The sequence below is a fragment of the Cyanistes caeruleus genome, chromosome 2 (assembly GCF_971803275.1).
Source record: "Cyanistes caeruleus chromosome 2, bCyaCae1.hap1.1, whole genome shotgun sequence".
Classification (NCBI taxonomy): domain Eukaryota; kingdom Metazoa; phylum Chordata; class Aves; order Passeriformes; family Paridae; genus Cyanistes; species Cyanistes caeruleus.
The window spans coordinates 49,617,710-49,637,461 of NC_141702.1; the positions used below are offsets into that span (position 1 = coordinate 49,617,710).

Genomic DNA, 19,752 nt, shown 5'->3' on the forward strand with positions numbered 1-19,752 from the left:
TTTGAAAATCGTATTTTAGAAAGGCCAGAATTAAATGGTATAAACTGTTAAAAAAGAGTGCAAGACATAAACCAAAGACATAGTAATATACAATAAGTTTTCCATATCTCACTTGCACTTTGAAATCTTAAAATGAAGACAGGAATTGCTAGATAACTGCAGAATTTTAAGAAAACCATAAAGGGAGACCTTGTTGCTGTTATATTTGGTTATTTTCATTTGTACTATTCATGTGTATTTAGGGTTGCTTACACAGGCAGACTCCAAGAACTATTTAAGAGGAAGAACTTTTAGACCACAGGAGAAAAAGCAATTGCTCATTTATCTACTAATGTCAAAAAGCATAAGTTTTTTTAAAGCTTATGTATACTTGAACAATTAGAAGCTTAGCTACAACCCACTAGCACTGGAAAGCTTATGAACCAACCATTTAATAATATCTCTGCTGCAACAATTTAAGGAAAAGCGGTGATGAATGCAGTAAACAAACTGCAATGATTGCCTGTAATAACAAAAGGAATTTGTTACTTACAAAAGCCTTTGAGAATTCCTCACCCCAGACTCAGGGCAGCTTTAGTTTCTCAAGAGGTGTGATAAGCAGCATGCACAAAGGGTAACGACTTCGATTTACTGCACACGTACGGACTCACTGAGCACTGCCAGCTGGCTCCCAAGGCCCCAGATACAGGTAACAAGACTCACACCTGCAAAAACTATGCTCAAATCTTAAGACTCTGAAATACCACACCACCACAAATACATTAATTATGAAAGAGCTCTGGGTCAGCAAATCAGTGCCAAAGATTTGGCCAACTTCATGACTTATCAGCAATAGACAGCCTGGAACTGCAGGTCTCCAGTCAAATAAAGCATTTGTTTCAAGCAAGGACAGATGGCAAGTTAGCAGGCATTAAAAGTGCCAGGAGACAGGATGGAGGACTAAGCCCACACCTAAGAGCCAGTGGAAGTTTTAAATCTGCTTTTACATGATAGCCACAGTAGAGGAACAGGATTTTAACTCACTCCATGGGAATTAACACATGGTATGTGTTAATTGTATGTCCTGCTTCGAACAACAGGCACCACTGTGAGAGACACCATACAACAGTACAACTGAAGTATGAACAGATAGCACTAAAAAACTCTGTCCCCAACAAAATAAGCCCTCTCCAACCTGTGGACGTCCAATATTCATATGTTTGGATATTGGTGAGAAGCACTGCCAGCCCTGGAAGCAACTTTTAGACTAACACCAGGCAAGGATGTCAAGAGTACAGAAAAAGTCACGTATTTAGTAGTCGGGTCTTCTACAGTTCAGGAAGATGATACATGTATTTAAAAGTATATAGGATGTAAGTGAATGCGACTGAAATTAAAAATGTGGCATATAAAATGGAAACTCATTACATTGTGAAGTGATACAGAAAACATCTGGATGTTATCTTAAGTGGTTGGTGTTTTTCCTGATTAAAGAAACAGCTGCCTTAGTAAAATTACTCATATCCAGCAGTAACGAAGAGTATCTTTTAGCTCAATTCTTCTGTTAAGCCACAAGCATCTGCTTCCTAATTTTCTTTTTATTTAATCTTGTGTACCCAGCTCAACTGCTGTAACAACAAATTTAAATAGCTGCCTCATTTTATATCTTGCAAGCTATCTTGACTAAACAAAGAACAGCACTTTGCATATGAAACTTTCCTTTCAAGCAGGTGACCATTGAGAGGTGATTTGCAGCACCATCTGTGTGAAAGCAGGGGGTGGGGTGGAGGAGCCTAATAAACTGCATGGGGAATCAATAATTACATCCTCAATGCAGCATAAAGTGCTTTCAGAAGATTTATTCCTAGGCTTGTAAATTTGACTGTATATTTTAATTCCAATACCATTAAGTGATTTAGAGTGATGCCTTTGCTCTAAACTACACTTCTAGACCATGGTGGCAGGCACAGAAAAGGCTAAAATCACTCTTTGTACATAAAGGGAATTCTATTTTCTTTTTAATGGCAACTCAGCAGCAAATGGGGAGCTGTTTGTTTCAGCCAATGTTATGTGACACTTGCAAGTTTCTTCCAGGCAGTAATGGCAAGAGTTTTAAATGATGGTTATCAAATATCCAAGTATAACAATGTGAATAGGATACCAAGGGTACCCACTTTATTTGTTCTTTCATTCATTTTTTTCCTAACTTCATTTACTCACTTTAATATTTTACTCAAACACAAGAACAACAGCTTAATGAAATTACTCTCATCAGTTTGAATCAAAAAGGTCCTTGGACAAAAGGGCCCAAGACTCAGGGTCTCCCATATTCTGTCATCTCCCTTGAACCACTAGCAAACCTGAGCAGCCCCTGAGCAAATGGAAAAAACTAACTACTCCTTCTTTTTGCTCTGTTTGCCCTCAAAAAGATGGTCTTCCTCAATCACTACATAGTCTCAATCTGACATCATCACAAGTATTTTAAGTCAGTTACTTGTATTGCCTCATTCAGGGGTGGTTAACTCAGAGGGTTAAAGCTTACACAGGCCGTGTCCTCAGGCGAGGTAGCACAGAGTAGCAGTTCTCCAGCCAGCTCAGGGTTGGTTCTTTCTGGATTTACTCCCATTGCTCTACTGCAGTTGTGCTGAGTCTGCAGAGCTAGTGTGGTAGCAGTAGGGGAGAAAATCTTCCCTCTTCCCTTCTGCTTTCTAGCAAAGTGCTCCAGTTAGGCAAGGACTGTGTTTTTATGAAGCTGTGAGTGAAAGTTCACAGAAGGATGGTTGAGTTTGGAAGAGACCTGTGCAGAGGGAGCTCTGAAGGTCATCTGGTCCAGCTGTGCTGCTCAAGCTGGGCCACCCAGAGCCTGATGCCCAGGAACGTGTATAGATAGCTTCTGAATATCTCCAAGGGCAAGGACTCTGCACACTGGGCAATCACTGCAAATCACTGCAGTGCCCAGTCATCCTTACAGTAAAAACGTGTTTCCTGATGTTCAAAGGGAACCTCTAGTGTTTCAGTTTCTACTTTATGTTTAACATAAATGTTATATGTAAATTTTGGCATTAGGACATGGATGGGGCAGTGGCATAGTATAGGCCTAAGTGACTATTGTCCAAGCCGTATCTTCAGTAGACACTTCAACAAGGTATTTATCAAGAGTCTTGTCTTGTTATTAGTGGCTTGATTTAGAATGAAGCAAGCAGTAAACTTGTAATAATAGCAACAATAAGGACAACTAATAACTAGTGAGCTACATGTAATGCAGGCTATGAAAGGATTAGCATACGGAACAAAGTACGATGAGAATCCAAACTGACAAGCTTGAACACTGAAATTTTAAAAACAAGCCATGATTTTAGGCACAGAATTACAGTGTTCCAGGCTTTATACAGTCTTCATTAAACACAAAAAGCCTAAGGAGTTAATTTGCATTACTCTAATGTCCTTTGCCAGAGACCCTATGTTCCTCTTCATGCATAGGCAATTCCACATTCTACTGCCCATTAGTCTGATGTGTTCATGGAGCACTACTACTTTAGAGTGTCTCTTATGCTGTTTAAACATATATAAAATATAATGAGTATTCACTGGAAATTAGTGTTGTATATTATGGCTGTCCCATGTTTAAACAGTAAAGTGCTTCTTTTAATCCTTATAGTAGGCTTGAAGTCCATGCAGGTATTTCCAGATTTTGTGATCACAGATATTGGAAAAAAGTTGAATGATCACAACTATGAAGACAGTGCCAACAGTTCCTCTGTTGGATCTACAGCATGGATCACTTATGAACAAGCCATTGGATCACAAAACTCTCTCACTGAGCTTTCTCTACCACCAGCAGCTACAGACTACTTCTGTTGCACTTGTATAGATATATGGGAAAGAAATCAACTGCTTTAGCTGTTTCACCCTTAGGTTTCAGTGGATTCTCAGATTACAAAATAACTTGTTTTGGTAAATTCCATTTAAAAAAACAGGATTGAGACCATGCCATTTAGGTAAGTGCAGCTTGGATTTGCAACCATGTGAACAGCTGCTCCTGACCCCATGACCGGTGACTTTGGTAACACCAGCAGTTGCATTGATGCATCTTAAGTTCTTATTTTTCAAAGGGAGGAACAGGTTAAAATTTAGTGTACTCTGAAGGTTCCTTTACCTGCAACACCTCTTACACACCACCTATATTGCTTTTTACATAAGTAATGTAACAAGAAAAATCTTCCTTTATACAGCAGGACAAAAAGATGATGGTTTCCTAACTGAGTGCTTTTTTTCTTATTACTGAGATTTCTCTGACAGACAATAGTCATTGAATTGTCTGATGAATAATAGAGTGGACCAAAATGAGCCTGAATAAAGTGCTTGTATATTTTCCTTAAATTAAATATAAGAGATGTGAACTCTTGCAGTTTTTATTTTTATGTAAGCCAAACAGGATGCTTCAAGAGAGAAGAACTATGATTTAAGAAGCTGCTTTTGTATTGTAAGTTAAGGCAGACTAATTAAATTCCTTTCTGTTTCCTGTAAGACTATTTCTCTTACTGGACAAGCCATTAAACTAAAGTGACTAAAATATTAAATTTTTCAGTTCTTAAAGACTCAGCAACAAGTCCTCTGACTGAGTAGCAGAGCTGCCAGCATGCCAAATTTATGAGCAATTCAATTGCTTCTCAGAATTTCCTGCAGTTAAAACTTTTTTACATTTTTAACTTTTTTTTAGCTAAACCTTAAAACCATTCTTGTAATTAAACAGCTGTAAGTTGCACTCTCTAAAGATTAACACTGTTCCTGAATGCAGCACATATTTGAAGGAAACAATGGTTGGAATATTCATAAAGCCTTCAAGTATGCATATTAGCACGTGTACATTGCTTTCCATGCCTCCACTGGAAGCAAGAGGAAAAAAAGAAAAGCATGACAAACATGTAAACTCTCTCCATTTTTAACAAAACTCATTACATGGCTGGAGTGTTTTATTTTATTCTTTAACTGAACATTTCTAATTTAACACAGCCACTTCTAGAGAGAAAGCCTTTCAGGCTTCACTAAATTATTTCTATATTTAATAGCATGTAGGTTAAGACATTAGAGTACCTTAACTGCAATTTCAAGTTGGAGCTAGATAGAAAAAAAGTCTTAAAAGTATGATTTAGAAAAAGGGCATCTTAGTCACCAGCTCCACTCATTAATTCTATTAACAACTGTCACAGTCTATCAAGAAAAAAAAATATGCCTGAGTAAGTCCTTCTCGTTATCTCAGTAAATCTTTACTTTTGACCTTGGGTCAGTTAGTAACCATATTAACTTAAGACAGGCTCTTCAAGCAAATCAGAAAAGCTGATGGCATTTAACACTGAACTAATTCTACTGAGGCGTGCTGAGAACCACCACTGTAGTTTCCTGCAGCAGTGTGGCAATGATGGCCCAAAGCATTACAGCAGTTGTAAATCTTGCCTGGAATCAGGAAAATTATTTATTCTTCCCTCTAGAACATAAATGGAAATAAAAGCAACTTTGGAAATAAAAGGCTGAGCACAGGCTGAACCATGTTTGTAAGAGATACCCTGTAAGCAGCAAATGCTGATGAGAAGGTTTCAGTTATTCACTAGTTTTGCATGATAAAAGGAAAACGATTGAAATTGTATACTATGAATAGTGTTTTTAAGAACAAGTTGGGGAAAATAGCATCCTTTAAGAAATGGCATTGTAAGCTGCTTTGTTCTGCAGCTGTTAGTTTGAAGAAAACAACAAAAAGAAGAATTTTTTAAGAGAAATGGAAGTTCATAGCATATCCTTTCCACATGATGATCCTTAGGATCCATTGGACTATAAAATTATCTAGTCATGCTTGCAAAAATTAAGGACAGCTTGGGCCCCAAGGGACAACACAACTTTAAAGTAGTAACAGGACTGAACCAGCTTCCAAAAACATCTAGTATGGTTGTTTTGCTTCGCCTGCAAAAGCAGATGATTGCCTAAAGACTGACGAAAAGAAACAAACCAGACACATCTAGTTTTTTAGATGAACTAGGTCCTGAGTATTTTTTGTAGTTCAATGCATTTGATGCATCAGAAACAACAGAACTGGCCCTTTACAACAGAAAGAAGACAGCTCTCTATTAATTGAAGGTTGACTCCACTCCAGTAACACTGCTGCTGGAGTGATCTTCCTTGTTTGCTTTAGAGTTATGGCAGTTTACACAAGACTTGGATGTTAAAACAAGCTTTTGAGCCTTTATGTAGCTGAATGACAAGAGTCCCCTCATGCTGTACTGTTTTAATTAGCTACTACTTGAAGGAGTTCATCAGGGTTGGTGGGTTAATGTAAGCAATTAGAGGTGTTGAGTAAAGAGTATCAGAGCTAAACACATCAAACAAAATCCAGATTCTTCAGAATATTTTGGCACCTCCTGACCTCTCTTGTATCTTTTGCTTTACTAACAAATTAAACTGTCAGATGGCTGACCAGCTAACGCCTATGGGAAAACAAAAGCTTTTACATGTGGTGACAAAAGACCTGCAATGTAAATAGTGAGCTAAGAAACTGAATCTACTGTTTAACTACATCCTAAATTATTTTTTTCTTGAGGAAACCAAGCAAGATTTGTATGAGACACTGGCACTACATACCTCTCCTCCTTTTCAGCTTTCAAATCTTCATGTTCATCCTCTTCTCAGTTTTTGGCTTAAGAAAAGTTCGCAGTTTGCCCAATTCTCTGCATTTATCCTTGGGCAAAATGAACCCTTACATTTATTGATTGGAGGAAATAAAAGATTTGTCTTTCAAATATTTTATGACAGGTCTGTTTAGGGGCAATCACCTGCCAAAACCACAAATTCCCATTGGCATCTGTCATGCTGGAAGTGGCATAGGACTTTTCATGTGCACATCTTTTCCAAATTCCTTCTCAATCATTTGCACATAGGGTGGAAGTACAGTCTGTGTATGGCAGAAGAAAGCTTTTGGCACAGATGATACAGGAACTGGACTCATTTATCAACCACAACTATTATTCAACTGTTGCATTTTTACAAACAAATGGCAAACAAAGCATGTGGCTTCCTGCAGTTTTTGAAAGGTGCAGGAGAAAGCTCCCTACTCACCTTACAAATCTTTTAGATTTCTGTTGCCTGGAAATAACAAACAATTGATCCTGCCAAAAAAAACCCACAGGACAATTAGCACTCACCATAAATTGATCCCAAGAGTTGGTGCTAACTTAAAGCAAATTAACCTTGTCTGTATCTGTCTCATATTTGATCTGCTGAGCAAGACACAAGTGCAAAGGAGACTTTTAAAAGCGTATCTGTTTCTCCTGCAGCAAGGATGTCATTATCTCTACCTCTTGATGGAGATATGAAGAGCATGCAAGAGCAGCAATGATTTCTGTCTATTTCTGATTTCAGGCATTCAATTTTCTCAATGATCTTGAGTTAGCTTGAAGCAGCAGAATTCGTGGGTGGCACAAAGTGGTGTTTAGTAATAAATTTCTAATCTGATCCCTTACAGAGCTAATTGGATAAGAAACTTCCCAAATTTCATCCTGCATTTCTGTTCACTCAAATTGTACTTAAAATAGTAAGAATTAATTAATTCCTACATATTTTTTACTAGAAGTAATTTAAGTTTTTGAAAAGAGATATAAAAGTTGAAAGATTCTTCACTAAAGTCAGGTTTGGGAATCTGATGGAATGTCTTCAATGTCTTCATAGCTGCCAACAGAATAATTAAAAAAGGTGGTAATTTTCTACTGGATGGTTTATGCTTTTATCTTCTCTAAGTTAATAAGAAAAGGATATTATCATCTACTTAACTCCCAACTTAATGAAAAATAACCTCAGACTTAGTCTATGGAGATAAAGCACAAAATGGAATCTCACACACATTACTTATACATCATGAAATATTTAGATGAAGAAATGAAGAATTACTTCACACCCAGAGTAAAATAACATTTTCACATGTACTTTTTTTTTGGTAAGAAATCAGTACAATGATTCAATAACACCTATTACTTATCACCTAATTGAACATTTATGCCACACCCACAGAGAGAATATACTTCCCAACTATTTTACACAGCTCGGAATTTAAGCAGTATAAATTAATGCTGATCTATTCCCACTGTCAGCACCAAGATATTTTTATGTTGCTTTCATTTGCAGAAGGAAATAAAATTCTTCACTGTAGTATTATACATAAAGATTGTTATTTAGATATGAATAATATATTTTCAACAATCTAAATGCTGCTTGAAAATGTCTCCACAGAACCCTGTATATTGTACCCATATGTTGTACATTTTCTATTAAATCTGCAGAGCAATTCCACCAGCTCTTCAAGCAGCATGTTTCCACCCTCTTTTTACTCTTTATTACTGCAAATGCATTTTGTGCTGCAAAGTGATAGAACTGGAAACTGAGATAAATAAAAGAGAGGAATATCTTGGAAACAACTTCTCTGCAGGTGCCTGGTGATTCTGGACAGACTGTTAATAGCATGTAATTTCTTCTGTACAGTATATTAACCCACATGCAAAGAATTCTTCTTTAGGGTCTATCTAGAGCTGTTGCTGCTCAAAAGGAAAGCACTCACACTACTATTTCTGATAGACATTGTCTCTCCAACTGTACTGTAGAACCAGAATGAAGTGAAACTGCAGGAACTAATTGAAAGCCAAATCCTTAGAAGAAACAAACAGCCCCCTCTCAGCTGCTTGAATTCTACTTAATCACAAATCTCATGAGCTCATGTCAAATATACCAGCTGTTACAATCACAATCCGATATTTCTTAGGTGTCATTATCATCCATTCTCCTTTCTAGCAATTTGCCATCAGCCTACAGTAGTGTGGAGGTGAGCAGGGATTTTAGTTAAAATTAATGTAATGAGCAGTGAACTTCTTGGTTATTTCCAAAGTCAACATATGAATGCAAAAACATGTCAAATAAGTTTAGCATGGAACAGGTAAATTTTTTTGTTGTTTGGAGAGAACTCCCCAAACAAACCCTTTTCTGGTACACAAATGGGAAATTACTAAAAGTGAAGAACATAAGTTATGGTTGGAGCTTTAAACTGATGTTTCTCAGACCAAAATCAGGGCTCAGATTCCTGCTTTCATAGCAGGCTTAGTTATGGCAGCTGCAGTAGGCTGTCACCACAGCTTCTCAGTCCCCTGCTGTGGGTGTTCACACCGATAGACAAACAAAATGATGGCAGACAAACAAAAGCAAAACATACCCACTGCTGGACTCCAGCAGACAGCAATTCACTGAATTAAGGCAAATTGCCACTATTCCCACTTTACATTAGCAGAGAAGCCTGAGGGCCCTCATTCTGAGGCACAAAAACTGCTGTTGGTGGCAGCTGATTGTGCGCCCAGTGGTGGTGCCTGATTGCAGGACACGGGCAGTCTCCATCAGGCTTCAGGTACTTCGATTCCAGAAGCAGTTCCCTGTCAATGTATACGTGGGTGGTATCAGTTACCACACTGGGGAGAGAAGGAAAACCTGGAAGCAACATCTTAATTAAGTGCAAGACTGGAAATCCACATCTCTCTTACCATTCTTCCCATTTTCCTCAGAATTAAGTGTGGGGCCACCTTGTGAGCAGCACGGAGTTGCACAGAGCAGCTGAGCAAGTAGCACTGAGAGAAAGGGGACAGAAGTACTTAGGAATGAGAAAACTTTTGGATAAAGGGAACCTATCTGAGAGAGATGGATTTCATCAACAGTGACACTGTAATTGCACTCAGGAACTTAAGAGACAGAAATAGAAGACTGAAGGGCAGTCTGCTTGCAACAGCAGAACAGTCCAGATAAAAGAAAATCTTAGGAGCCAAGGTTATCTCCAGAATGTGAATCCAGAGGGATTCTGCAGTACATTTTGATGCAGCTAGCACAGAAAGTGAACAGCATTAGATTTATTAAAGGTGGTGAAGAGACTGAAATAGTAATGGAGATTACAGACTGATTGTGCGAAACAGAGATTTAAATCCTTCTCTGTCCCTGAGTAGGTTGTTAAGTGCTACATCAGAGCCCATATAAACCTTGATTTTATATACTGTAATGACAGCTTTCTGCAGAAATTCGGTCTATAGGAGAAAAAGTAGCTCTTAACTTAGTTTGACATATTACCGTCAATAGGGGCCACATGCCCCAGTTCAATACATTGTTTTAAACAAAAAGTTCACTTTGGTAATGTTTAAGTTTGGAAAGAGAATCAAGATGACCAGCTGACATGAACTTAGAAAGGTACAGCCACATGGTTAAATTGCTTGGAGATGATTTGGAGAATAAAAGGTGAGGTTCAAAGTACAAAATTTCTCAAATCAAAAGGTTCAGATGACTTTACCTTCTTTTGGTATGACTGTAAAGAAGGTAATTAAAAGTAAAATTATACTGAGTCTAAGTAAGGAACACAAAAACTTATAATGTTTGACAAGTTAAATGAAAACTCTTAGGTCAGGCTAAATGTAATTTTTGAGGAACAAGTGCTTAAAGTTAAAAAAAAAAGAGAAATATGAGGCCTGCTAGAGAGCCAGGAGAAGCAACAGGAGATGTCTGTTTAAAAGAGCGTAGCGCATGAACCAAAGCCATTGCCAAGAAAATAAACTTGCCCCTGTGTTTGGTCTTGAAGAGCCTGGGCATGTTCCCATGCAGGAAGGTTCTTGGACAAGAACAAGCCTAAAGGACTGCTGCAATATTGAGGCTGACTAGAATATCTCCTGAGGTCACTTCCAAGTTGAATGGCTCCAGGATTAAATGAAATAACAAGTTAAAAATCATAAATCTATTAAAATGAAAGAGAGCAAAAAGATCATTTCAGAGCTCTACAGGAACTAAAACATGACACCACTGAAACACTGATGTGTTACTTAAAAGTGGCAGCAGATGGATGGTAGGTGGGAAACAGGACCCAAATCAGAAAACAGGGCTGTAGAAAACCACAGGCAATGGAAGTCTTCTAGTCTGTACCACACAGGGAATTTTACTGCCAGTCTGTGAGGATGATTAAGGAGGAGTTAAGTGGCATTCACAGAGAAGTGATCAAGCTGATACAGTATGCCTGGAGTTTCAAACAGCATTAGAAATCAAGCTTCCAAGATATAAAAGGAAAAGCCCTCTTGTTAACTAATGTCAAGTTAAGTGAGAGGAAGCAGGAGATAAAACATGCGGTCAGTGCTCACACTTGGTGAGCTAAGATCCCCAAGGCGCACACACTGGAACTTAATCAAAATTTCCAGAAAAGGCCAAGACCTTTGTATAGGTGACATAAACTTAATTCTCCTACCATTCAAGACTGCTGAGTGATGATTTTTTTTTTTTTTTTTTTTGTATACATGGAATTTAAATATTCTCTCTGAAGGGACACCTCTACAAGAGAGGGAGAGACAGAAGAGCTACAGCTAAATTCTGCAGAATGTCACAGGACTATATGAAATCAGCAATTTTCTGTGGTCAATCTGGCAAAGGCAGTTCTAGATCAATAGCATCTGCATCATTATTTCATGCCTGCTCCTCATTAGTAAGATACCTCTATAATCACTGAGGGATGGTGGTTTACAGAGAGCAATGATTAGGTCTGTCTGAAGTCAGACAGGAAGCCAAGATCATCAAGTGAGGTTGAACTGTGGCACTGTAACTCCAACTCCAAAAGCAGATATAAACTAATTAAATATGTCATGTTTCCCCAATTATTTTTTTTAACCTTTGATTAACAGCTGATAGAGAGTAACAGATGAAACTCTACGTCAAACACTTATCATCATGAAGAACAGCTTGGGTTTTGGTGGTTTTTTTTGTTTGTTTGTTTTGGTTTGTTTTTGCTATTTCTTCCCCCTGATCAGAATAAATAGTGTTCCTTCAAACAGGTTATCCTACCACAGTAAAATAAGTACAAATCTATTACATTTTTGCTTCCTACCATAGAGAAGAATTGCAATATGAGCATATTATGCAAGAAGAACAGCTGCTGCATCTAAAATATTTTAACTCTGGGGAAAAAAAAAAAAGTTACTTATCCCATTCAGAAAATAGAAAAGCTTCAAAGGAATCTCGGAAATTACCAGTTGAATCTGAAACTCATGTGCTCCTTATTCACTTCAGTGTCTTCGATTTGCTTTTTTTGCTACTCACACAATCAGCAAATTAAAAGCCCCTACTATTTCTGCCTATGCAATGTATTCCCTGACTGTGGAACCAGTCTTCAAGTAAAACAGTCCCCTTATTACTTAGCTTGAGTAGTGCCTTTAAGAAGCAGTTTTGAGTAAATCAGAAGATCTAGAGAACACAGAAACCTGACTGGACTCAGAGCAGGGAGGGCCATACACTTACCATGACTTTCAGCATCACAGCTATTCCCAGCAGTGAAAATTACAGTGCTGAAAAGTAATGTTTGTAATCTCCATGAATTCCAAGAAAGAACTTAGTTGCTGTTAGAGGGTTCAGTGTTGTCCTCCAAAAGTTAAAAAATTATCTCTTTATACAACTACATTTGGAAGTGTAAATATCTGGGTCTGCAGAACAGAGGACCTTGCTGCATGCAATACTCCTGACCCTTGGTATACCAGAATTTAACATCAAACTAGTAAGTACAGAAAGCAGTTGTAAAACAAATTTGTCCCTTACATTTTATTTTTCATTTCAAAACAAAAAACAAGGAATCTTCTAAGATTCTAAGACATGCCTAGTAATTAAGCAAGGTTTAATTTTTAAAAAATGATCAAGAAATTTTGAAAAAAAATCTGCCCCAGTCCTATGGGATAAATCTATCATATTACAGTTTCCTAAAGATACTTTCATACAAAAAAAAAAGAATAAAAATTCAATACTAGGAGTGCTTTTAAGGAGCCAGGCTTATTTTTAAAAATCCTTTACAGCCAGTGCCATACTGAAAAAATACCAAGAAAAGCATTCACATGGAATATTATTCTTAGGAACTTAAAAACCCAAAAGAAACCAAAAAACAACCAACAAAAAAAGTAGCAGCACTTAAACAGTTACTCATATTAAAATCAAGTTTTCTGATATTTGTGGCTATTTTACAAATGAAATAGATATTTGACTAAAACTCTTTCTGGCTTGGGTTTAGACAGTTACCACAGTGGGGAAAAAAAAAAAAAAGCATATGATGCTTTAGCACTTTTAGGTATTTCATATTAATTCTAGTAAGGTAGAGATTGTAGGAAGTTTAACAGAAAGTGTCTCATGGCTCTATTTGCAAGACAGCAGCACATATAGTTATCAAGGGGTAAAGTATTAAATTTGTTCATTTTCAGACTGATTCACATTGGTGACTTTATCTAAATGAACTATTATGTGAGCAGGATGTTTTAGGAACTACTCAGTATGATAGCATATTCTTTAATCGTGATTAGTTAGACTTACAAATGATTATGGAACATACAATGTGTTGCAGCTTTGGATCATTACCCATGGAAATGTAATTCAGAAGCACAAACAATAATTATTTCCATCACTCCTTCTACCAAAACATAGCTTTCTTTAATTAGAATCCTGGTAAGTGAGCACAGTGAATATAAGATTTTTTAATAGTTAATCTGATAAAGAATTAATTGAGCTTCTAGCCAAAGAAGTTTACTTTTTTGAGCACTGTACCTTCAGATTGTGCCACCTTTTTAGGAATAGCCAGTAATGTAATGGACTAACAGATTATTAAAGATATACTTTCTATGGTGGCAGCCAGCCTCTGGGGCCCTCAGGTCTTTCCACATCTCTCAGCAGCAGCAGGGAAGAAGGGACCCACATAATACAGGAGCACCTCACCCTTCTGCATCTACTTCTTTCCATTGGCAGATGTTGGCTATTGCCACAGCATCTTGGGATTTCGGAGACAAATCGTGAAGTTTCCCCAAATCTGATGGAGGCAGAGCATGCTGAGTTGCACTCTCTAAGCCACCAGAACAAGTGTTTAGGGACATCATTCTGTCTTGGACAGCAGATGTCTAACAGAGAGTGGGAGAATCAGCAGCAAGTGTGGACAATGCCCTTCCTGGCCTGCAAGAGCTTGGCACCCTTCTTAATAATATACCTCTTCTCCATATGTAAGAGCCCATTTTACTTTCATTACTGAGTCCATCAATTTTAGAATGGGCACTAGCATCCATTATCACTGATATTCCACTGCAAAGAGTTCCACTTAATTATCTGTTGCGTGAAACACTTTCTTTTGTTTCAGATGTCTCTGCATTTCATTTGTGCAAGAATTTTACTGAAACACGAGTGCTCAATCTAGCTGAAGAGGTAGAGACAATAAAACTGCCTCTCTGAGGATGAAGGAATGCTTGAGATGTTATTTAGGAGAAACTATATATGCTGATTGAAAGTGAGACTGCACATTAACAGACATAGGACATAAACCATCAACATACATACAAAATCACCAGCACTGATGACAAATGATTAAGGCATTTCTTGGCAGACAAACTGCCACTTGATATAAAGGCCCATGAGCATTCATCTACCAGCTTGTCTGCCAAGAAATATCCCCTGCTTCTGTCAGAACTGGTTAATTAAAGTGTTATGGTTATGCTAGAAAAGTCTACACCTGTTTCCCAAGTAGAGCTCCAGTGAAAAAAGAAGAACCACAAGTTAAACAATATTTAGCAAAGATCCAGAAGCCAGCTCCCAAGCACCTCTGTTTTTTTCATTACTATTAAGTGTCCGACTGCATCACCCCCCCCACCAAATTACAATAAAATTCAAATAATAAAACCTGTGTATTTTAAGATATGAATGCCTTTTCCATACCATCTATATTCAGAACAGGTCCACGTGAAATAAGCAGGTAAGTCTAGTTAAGACATAAAAGTGGCAGAGGAACAATCTCCTTACGATTTCTTTGCTGGGTACATGACCCAATAGTACTATAGGTGCTAAAACAGCTTTAACATAAATTTTAATAAAAAATAATCACTCACAGCCACAGAATTTAAGTAATTTAACATGACAGCTTCAATCAGAGCCCTACCTAGTATTTGGGAAATTGACTTATGAAAAAAATTAACTTGGGTTTGTGGAGTGCCCACCAGTAATTGCTTTGGATTTAAGAAAAAATAAATTCAATTTATGGTTAAACAGTATTAACTTGTGTAATCCTGCAACAACATACTACTATAATCCAGAGACAGAAATAAGAATTTAAACTAGTAAGATTAAAGACTTTTCAACTGCCAAGCTAAGACTTGAAAATATCACAATTCGTCACTTAAAATGGTACCTACGACTCTTTTGGTCTTCTCCAAAAAAGTTATTACAAAAACTAATACATTTTAAAAAATTAAACAAGCAATTGCATTTAGACAAAGCTCTAAGATGAAATTGCATCTTCATTCTCTTCAGAAACCATGACAGGTAATAGAGATTAATGACATTCACATGTATAGGTTTACAGTTGCCTTTTCTTTCTTAACATATTTTTCCCATGTGAGTTGAAGCCTCAGATTCAGGTAGGCAAACTAAAAGTAGGAGTTTAAATGAGTTCAAAGGTACACTTGAAACCCATTTGCGAAGCAGGAAGCTGATTCACCAAATCTACCACTACCATAAAGTAGGAACTCCATAATTACACACTCTAGCATGAAGCCCAGTGGATGTCATTCCCACTAAGGAAAAAACCCCAAATATCATTTAACACTTAAAGGAAGTAATAGCTTTAGGACTTACAGAAAGCAGCAATAGCAATAGAATAGAATAGTAATAGAACCAAGAAGACCGATTGGACTGGCCTCCACTGTACAAGCCCCTTTCAAAGTTTTAAACAATGGATAAATGAAATTATTTTATTTGGATAAATAAAATCCATCTTACCTCTTCTCCTGAAAGATAGTAAGCTGAAAGTAGTCCACCAACGAAACGAATGTTCACTTCAAATACGGAAATTTCAGCATTCTGTTAAAATAAACATAAATTTATTTCTACAGATGTTTGTTTGTTTATATATGTACACATATACATACATACAGGTTTTAAGGCACAACAACTGTAAATAGCAAAATGCAGAAGATGTAGGAAGGCCAACATAAGACTTTAAATAATTTCTTTCTTTTCCTCAGTTTGACAAAATATCCTCTCTATTATTCTCATCCTGCTCAACTTTTCAACTCTTCTGTTGGGCTATAAGGTGATCTCTAAATCCACATATCTAAGTACTTATCATTCCTTGCAGATGATTCAGCATTTGCCCAAAAAGTGTTCTTGGATCACATGTCCCACACTACCTCCCCTCACACCATCTCAGACAGACCAGTATTGATCAAAATGTCCTATCAAGTGTTTTCCTACTTCAGTCTACATGTAACTTACTGCAAAAAACAAAGTAACATTAGAATGAGTTAATTACATGTTCATGAAAAAATTGTAATCATTATTCACAAGGAAGTGTATTCACAAGGAAGAAGATGATCTTTTGCTGTTACAGTGACAGCCCTTTCCAAGCTGGCATGGATAAATCCTTTACCAATGATAAAGACTAGGTCCAGCCAGTATCTATCTCAAAACCCAAAGCACATTCTTCCCTGCCTTTTGAAATTCAGTGAGTCTCACATGATTTTGTTCTTTATTAAGGCAATTCCAACCTTTCCCCAACATTTAAATCACTCAAGACATTCAGTTAAAAAGTTGGTCTAGTGAAGTTTCTTAATTTTTGCTTTTTTATGTGAAACTACTTTTTATATTTCTGCAGAAAAAGGTCCAGTGGAAAAGGAAATAGTGTCCCAAAATCTTGGGCACATAAGAAAGGCATTTGACTTTCACATGTTCTGGGCTGCTCTTGCTTCTACTGAGTCACTTTTCCATTTTCTATTTGCTGAGGTACACTATAGTTATATTTAATATAATTCAATACATAGTGGAGCTGATGGATTTTCTTCTGAAAGTCTTGCAGGCTTTTTTCATTCAGCTCAGTTTCATGCTTTTCCAGTTTAAACATTCAGATGTCAGTTTACATAGGAGGAAAGAAGTTGCTCCCTGTTTTCTATGGATTTTTGAATTGTAGTAAACTAGCTTTACAGAAAAAACAAACCAACCAGCACTAGGCTACTTATTAGAAATATTACTTCATGCTTTTCATTTTGCAAGGTGTTCTGATTAAGAAAAGGTATCTAGACACATTGCAGAGCAGATGACTTTTTTTGTGAATTTTAAAGGTACAGCCTTCAAAACACACTCTCAGACTTGCTACAAGGCTGGTTGGTTTACATTCAGGAATTTAACTTTTCTCCTCTAAAATGTATTCTGCACTTCAGTGCAATTGCAGTTTGCAATTTAGCTAAATTTACTAATTTATAATTAATATAGGATATATGTGTGTCCCTGTAACATTTTTTAAAACATGAGCACAATTCAAAGGGGCTGACAAAGTAAAGCCATCACATACACATCTGACTCTTGAAAACTCAGACTGGCATCACGGGGTTAAGACTGCAAAATTTTCTTGCTGTCTTGCAGTGTTTAGAACGTAACACTCTTTCAAGTTTATTTTGAGTATTCTAGAAAGCTGCAGTTTCTCCTCTGTCACTGTTCTCCCCCACTGGTCCTCTCTTATTCTTTCTAAGAGAAAAGACATAGTTTAAGTTCTGCAGCTTAATTTCTGCAGCTTAATTTCTATTTCCAAAATGTCTTTTTTTTCAAAATCTGTTATTTCTCTTTCCAAGTGTTCAGTCATTGTCTCACTAAATGCAGCAATAAGGTAAATGGAAACAGGTATTCAGCTTAACATTCCTGTGCAAGCTTTTTTATTATGCCATGATCCATGTTAAACCTGGGGAGGGGGATATAAAAACATTTAAATCCTTTAGAAATCTGAACTATCTAGATGATGCATCTGTTTGCTTGCTAAGCAGGCCACCTGTGTTAGGAGCTACAGTACGTGTACATTTAATACAGAAGTCTACCTTAAAATCCAACACATAAGACAGCTAGTGGAGAACTGATTTGACTAAAGAAAGGCTGATCTGACCTGATCTGATTGGAGAAAGGATGATTAAATGAGTGAAAGGGGTGGCTTCTCTTCCCTGGAGATTGAGCTAGCTGAAACTCCTATGAATAGTATGAGAATATGAATATGTGAACCTTTTTCAGAAGTTCAGGTTCTTTCCATTTCAATCCTGAGCCTTAGCACATATCAAGTACCTTTTTTATGATGTGGGAAGGTGGAAGCTGTAAAGAGGTAGGTGTCAGATGAGGAAATGAGTTAATCAGATATCCCAGACACTTGTGTTTCCTTTGAGAACTGAATTAAATTACTTTTTGATTTTCAGTTGCTTGAAGTAAATTGAGTGCTGTACGACCTGAATATTTTGTCTCCAGAACTTTACATTTTGACTTTCTGGATTTAAATATGACCACTTAACTCACAAAACCATTGCTATCTTTCAGGGAGTGCAAAGACCCTTTAAGGAAGGCTCAGTATGTGTGCACTGACATCTGCTTCTGGAAATCAGTTACAGACAAGAAGACTACTTGGAAGTAATGTGAATAAAGCTTTTACTGTTCAGCCACAAAGATTACTTGCACTGTAATATTGAACATGTGTTGAGGGGGTGATCTTTCAGGACATTTCTTGAAGGCAACCATTATTATAATGGTATCAGATTCCCAATAGGTCGCTTGAACCACTGAACCTTCATTTGAAATACTTGCCTCTTACTAAAAGCTCTGTGCAAGCCACTGAAACAGACAAACACTGAGACAGACATTTCATTAAGGATAGATTTGAAAGCTGTATGCCAGATACAGTTACTCTTAAACTCACTGTACCAGGTTAGTATTATTCTCAGCACACAAATAACAGAAACTGGCAAAACAAAGTTTTATAATTTCACGTCAAAGAAACATCTCTGCATGGAAAGTTTGTTTGAAGAAATAGTCTGTTAGGAAAAATGAGCCTGTCCAAAAAGTAGAAGATTTCTGCTACTCCAACTTTCTGGTTTGAATTTTAAAATTTTTGTATGACACATTGAAGGTGCGACACCCTGATCATTATCCTCTTTTAATCATCCATGAACAGTTTGTACAAATAAGTCTGTATATTTCTACTCAAATCCTAGTTAAGCAATACTGTCTTTTATTTTGCTCTCAGATCAAGCTGTGCATAAATACCTTATGATCCATTTAACAGTACCAAAATATCTCAGAAAAACTTTCATCTTAACTTCTTACTGCTTCACCATCTGTAGAGGTGAGAATTACTTTTTATTTTAAATTTAGCCTTCTCCCTCAAACAGTCATTGTATCACTTACATAGCAAGTCTGAGAAGTGGTTGAATTAATTCCATTATATCTAATGGAATTCTGTAAGGCAAAGTGACTGGATATGTATATTTCAAGATGACTACAATGTTTCCTTTTTAAGGAACAGTGTAAAAGACAGCTCTGAACATCTGGATAAATACAATTTCCAATTTTATGGTCTTTACATTAGTACCTCAAATAGACTGTGCAGTGTATGAGAATATCTGAAACACTTTTGTTAGTACACATCTGCGCTAACATCTAAACATCAGTTTGATCTGACATTTGCAGGCCTTTTAGAAAAGATTCCAAAAGTCTGTAGATACTTATACATACATATATATATATATATATACACACACATACTATGTATATTGGGAATGATGTGTTTTTGTTTTAATTCCAGGGCTTTTATGTTGATTGCTGAATGAGAGTAATTGGGTCTTCTGTCTTATATTTATTCAGTAATTTGTCATTCACTATTTGAATAATAAATGGAATAGTCCAAGTACTATACAA

The 19,752-nt window shown here is 36.9% G+C and overlaps 1 protein-coding gene across 2 annotated transcripts in view; it reads right to left on the minus strand.

Annotated features, from left to right (window-relative positions):
- The window catches only part of MAN1A1 (mannosidase alpha class 1A member 1), a 141,415-nt gene that overhangs the window by 68,734 nt on the left and 52,929 nt on the right, over nt 1-19,752 (minus strand). For both annotated transcript variants that reach the window (XR_015283142.1, XM_086876896.1), the window contains exon 4: nt 15,811-15,891. Coding sequence is in view for 1 of the 2 variants with exons in the window: in XM_086876896.1 (XP_086733022.1) it covers nt 15,811-15,891 (81 nt within the window). In the remaining variant the exon portion in view is untranslated. The remainder of the gene's footprint in view (nt 1-15,810; nt 15,892-19,752) is intronic.